This window comes from Sinocyclocheilus anshuiensis, unplaced genomic scaffold (assembly GCF_001515605.1).
Source record: "Sinocyclocheilus anshuiensis isolate Anshui unplaced genomic scaffold, SAMN03320099.WGS_v1.1 scaffold8080, whole genome shotgun sequence".
NCBI classification, from domain to species: domain Eukaryota; kingdom Metazoa; phylum Chordata; class Actinopteri; order Cypriniformes; family Cyprinidae; genus Sinocyclocheilus; species Sinocyclocheilus anshuiensis.
In genome coordinates this window covers 4388-7952 of record NW_015538468.1, presented here as the reverse complement: position 1 = coordinate 7952, position 3565 = coordinate 4388, and the positions used below count along the sequence as shown (strand labels likewise).

Genomic DNA, 3565 nt, shown 5'->3' with positions numbered 1-3565 from the left:
AGGCTTAATTTGCTCAAATTAAGGAATTAAGGAATGTCACAAAAATGAACTGAAACTCAGCGTATATAGGCTACGTTATGCTTCGCACTGTTTTTTTCTCTTGTTTATCTGTAAACTAAATCAAATATATTTCAATAATTTATTTATTGTATGTATGTATGTACTGCAGATTATATATATATATATATAACATAATGTAATATTTAGTATTTTCACATCTAGGTGGACATTTTTTTTAATTTGTACTACTGTCTGTTAAAAATAAATGAAAAGAAACCGAGCATAGTAGATTTGTTTTTTTCCCCGTTGTACCGAAATCGTATCGAACCGTGACCCCCGAACCGAGGTACGTATCGAACCGTGACTAAAAATCTAAAGCTAATAAATAAAAATTAAAAACTATAAATACATATAAAAAACAATCATAAAAATTACTCAACAAAAGCTTAAAATAAAAATATAAAATGTTTTATTTAATTCAAAATATTAACAAAAACTATAATAGTATATCAATGATACAAAAATTAAAATTATACACACACACACACACACACATATATATATATATATATAAAACATTTCACATTTTTGTTTAGTAAACAAAGTAATAAAATAAATAAAACTAAATAAACTAAGTAATAAATGAAAATTAATAAAAACTATATAGACATTTAAAAATGCAATAATAAAAATCACAGAAACACGCTATAAAATTACAAAAACGTTAAATAAAAATAAAATAAAAACAGAAAATAGAAAATTAAATGTAGTCAAAATATTAAAAATACCAACAAAACTAGTATATCAGTGATACTAAAATAATATATAATTGTGTGTATATATAACTGTTCTATTCATTAGACATTGTTTTGTGTGTGTGCGTGTGTATAAATATTCAGAAAACAATGACTAATGAACAAAATGAATTTGATCTGATGGGAATCATGATGAATTTGACAAAGTCAGTATTGTAGTTCATTATTGGGTTTAGAGGGCGGGACTTGAATTGACGGCTGCTCTGCTTGGCTGGTTTTACAGGTGGGCACGCAGCTGATTCGTGGTGTTTCAGGTGGAGAGAGGAAGAGGACAAACATCGGCATGGAGCTGATCATTGATCCGCCGGTGCTTTTCCTGGACGAACCCACCACCGGCCTGGACGCCAGTACAGCCAACTCTGTCCTCATGCTGCTCAAGAGGTGCGTTTATACAAAACCGCTCATATTCCACACCTAAACCACAAGAAAGACATGTTCATTTGTTAAAAAAAATACTTAAAAAACGGTCTATTCCGCCAGAAAGCACTAGGTAATTGCATATACGTATTATTGTACAAATATTTTCAAATATATCTAATAATAACTAATCTCTCTATATACATTTTATTTCTAAATTAGTACATTTATTTTAAAATTAAATTTAATTAAATTACATTTTAAAATTATTTTGCTCTTTTGGGATGAAATATGACTGACATTGTTGTGAAATTTAACCACAGTGCTGTTTTAACTGTCCCATGTGTTTAACCTGTGTGTTTGTTCAGAATGGCGAATAGCGGTCGCACCATCATCCTGTCCATCCATCAGCCGCGGTACTCCATCTACCGGCTGTTCGACAGCCTCACGCTGCTGGTGGGAGGAAGGATGGTGTATCACGGCCTGGCTCAAGAAGCCCTGGATTACTTCAGTCAGATCGGTATGAAAACATGAACAGACACTCAGGTCCTGATACTGATGTGTGTGTGTGTGTGTGTATCAGGATACACCTGTGAACCTCATAACAATCCTGCTGATTTCTTCCTGGATGTCATCAATGGAGACTCCACTGCCGTCGCTCTCAACAAGCTATACAGCAATGAGGGTACAACAATTTCCCTTCTCCATGATTGTTTTCTCGTAGTATAAAGGCCACTTTGCAGCTTCTTTTAGTCAAGAATCGCCACTAATGACATGTAATGTTTGTTTTAAAATGTATTTTATTTTGATTATTATTTTTTTCAGTTTTTATTTTCATTGTGTATTGTTGTTGTTGTTCTATTTTATTATTATTATTCGTAGTAGTATATATATATATATATACACACCCGAAACAGGCATGTGCAGCATCTCCTCTGGGCTCAAGGCAGTGTTTCCTTTTGCTTAAGAACAGTTAATGTACTGGGTGCTTTGAACCTCGCAGCAGACTTTCTGTTGAGACTGAAACTCAGGTCAGGGGACTGGATTCTGGCTCCAGGCGGTGGCTCAGGTTTGGAATCCTTTCGGCAAGGCAGAGGCTCTATGTGTCGCAGGACTTGATTCCGTGCCCCCTTTGAACACACCCTGAACAGGCATGAGATTTGGAGTCTTTTTGGTGAGGCAGAGGCTCTTTGCATCACAGGACTCTTGGCCAAATATGAGAGTGTATGCATTTCCTCCAGTCAAATTGATCCCTGTGGTTCTTTACAGAGATGGCTATTTTTGATGATCCTGTTCTGGCCATCCCAGACATGGTTCTCAGAGTTGACTTTCCTGGTGGAGTGAACCTTGCGGGAGATTCCAATCTGGACCTACTGTCTCAACTCCAGGGCAGGATTTGGCACCCTTGTCCCAAGATTTGGAGACTGTGGGTGTGGCTGATCAGTGGCAACCAGTGATAGCTTCTGATCTTTTTGCTGGTGTTCAGGAGACCATTGCTAATGCTCAGTCTAATTCTACTAGGAGACTTTATTTTTCCATGTGGAAGGTTTTTGAGTTTTGGTGTGTGGCTCATGCAGTGGATCCAGTCAGCTGCCCAGTTCACTCAGTGCTGGAATTTCTCAGCCGCGATTACTTTGAGGGTTTATGTTACTACTGTTGCTGCCCGTCAGGAGTCGGACAAAGTCCCTTTGGGCAGGCTTTGTCTGGTTTCTTTGTTTATACGTTGTGTTAGGGGCTTGAGGACTGTGCATCCTGTTACTTTTCCTTCCTGGGACTTATCAGTTGTCCTGGAGGGGTTATCGAGACTGCCTTTTGAGTCTGGCTCTCTCAAGCATGTAGGGGATCTGTAGGCTCTTTTTGTGACTGAGCCATGCATGGTATTTGCCCCGGGTCTTGTGAAGGTGTTTCTGCAACCAAGACCTGGTTGCATCTCCAAAGTCTTGTCCACGTCATTCCGTTCCCAAGTTGGTCGTACTTTATGCCTTTTGTCCTCGTCCCTTTGCTGCTTCTTTGGAGGAGAGGCTTCATCTACTATGCCCTGTTTGGGCCCTAAAGGTTTATGAAGACTACTCTGGCCTGTGGCACAAGTTGTTCCAATGCCTAGTGTGCTTTGGTGCTGGCCGCAGAGGGCTTGACGGCTCCAAGCACAGGATTTCTCATTGGGTGAAGGACACTATCTCTCTAGCTTATGAGGTGCGGAGACTCCCTTCACCTCTAGGCCTTAGAGCTCACTCTACTAGGAGTGTCGCATCCTCCCAGGCTCTTTTTAAAGAGGTCCCTTTGGAAGATATTTGGGTTGCGGCAGGGTGGTCCTCCATGCACATTTTAATCAGGTTTTACTGCCTGGATTTGGATGCAGCTCCTGGTTCCTGGGTCTTTTTTTGCATGAACAA

The 3565-nt window shown here is 39.1% G+C and overlaps 1 protein-coding gene across 1 annotated transcript in view; it reads left to right on the top strand.

Annotated features, from left to right (window-relative positions):
* Positions 1–1040: 1040 nt before the first annotated feature.
* LOC107683780 (ATP-binding cassette sub-family G member 2-like) overlaps positions 1041–3565 on the top strand; it is a 6069-nt gene continuing 3544 nt past the window's right edge. Inside the window, exons 1-3 of the mRNA XM_016479831.1 lie at positions 1041–1196; positions 1541–1692; positions 1756–1857. Of these exons, the coding sequence (XP_016335317.1) occupies positions 1099–1196; positions 1541–1692; positions 1756–1857 (352 nt within the window). The 5' untranslated portion in view covers positions 1041–1098. The remainder of the gene's footprint in view (positions 1197–1540; positions 1693–1755; positions 1858–3565) is intronic.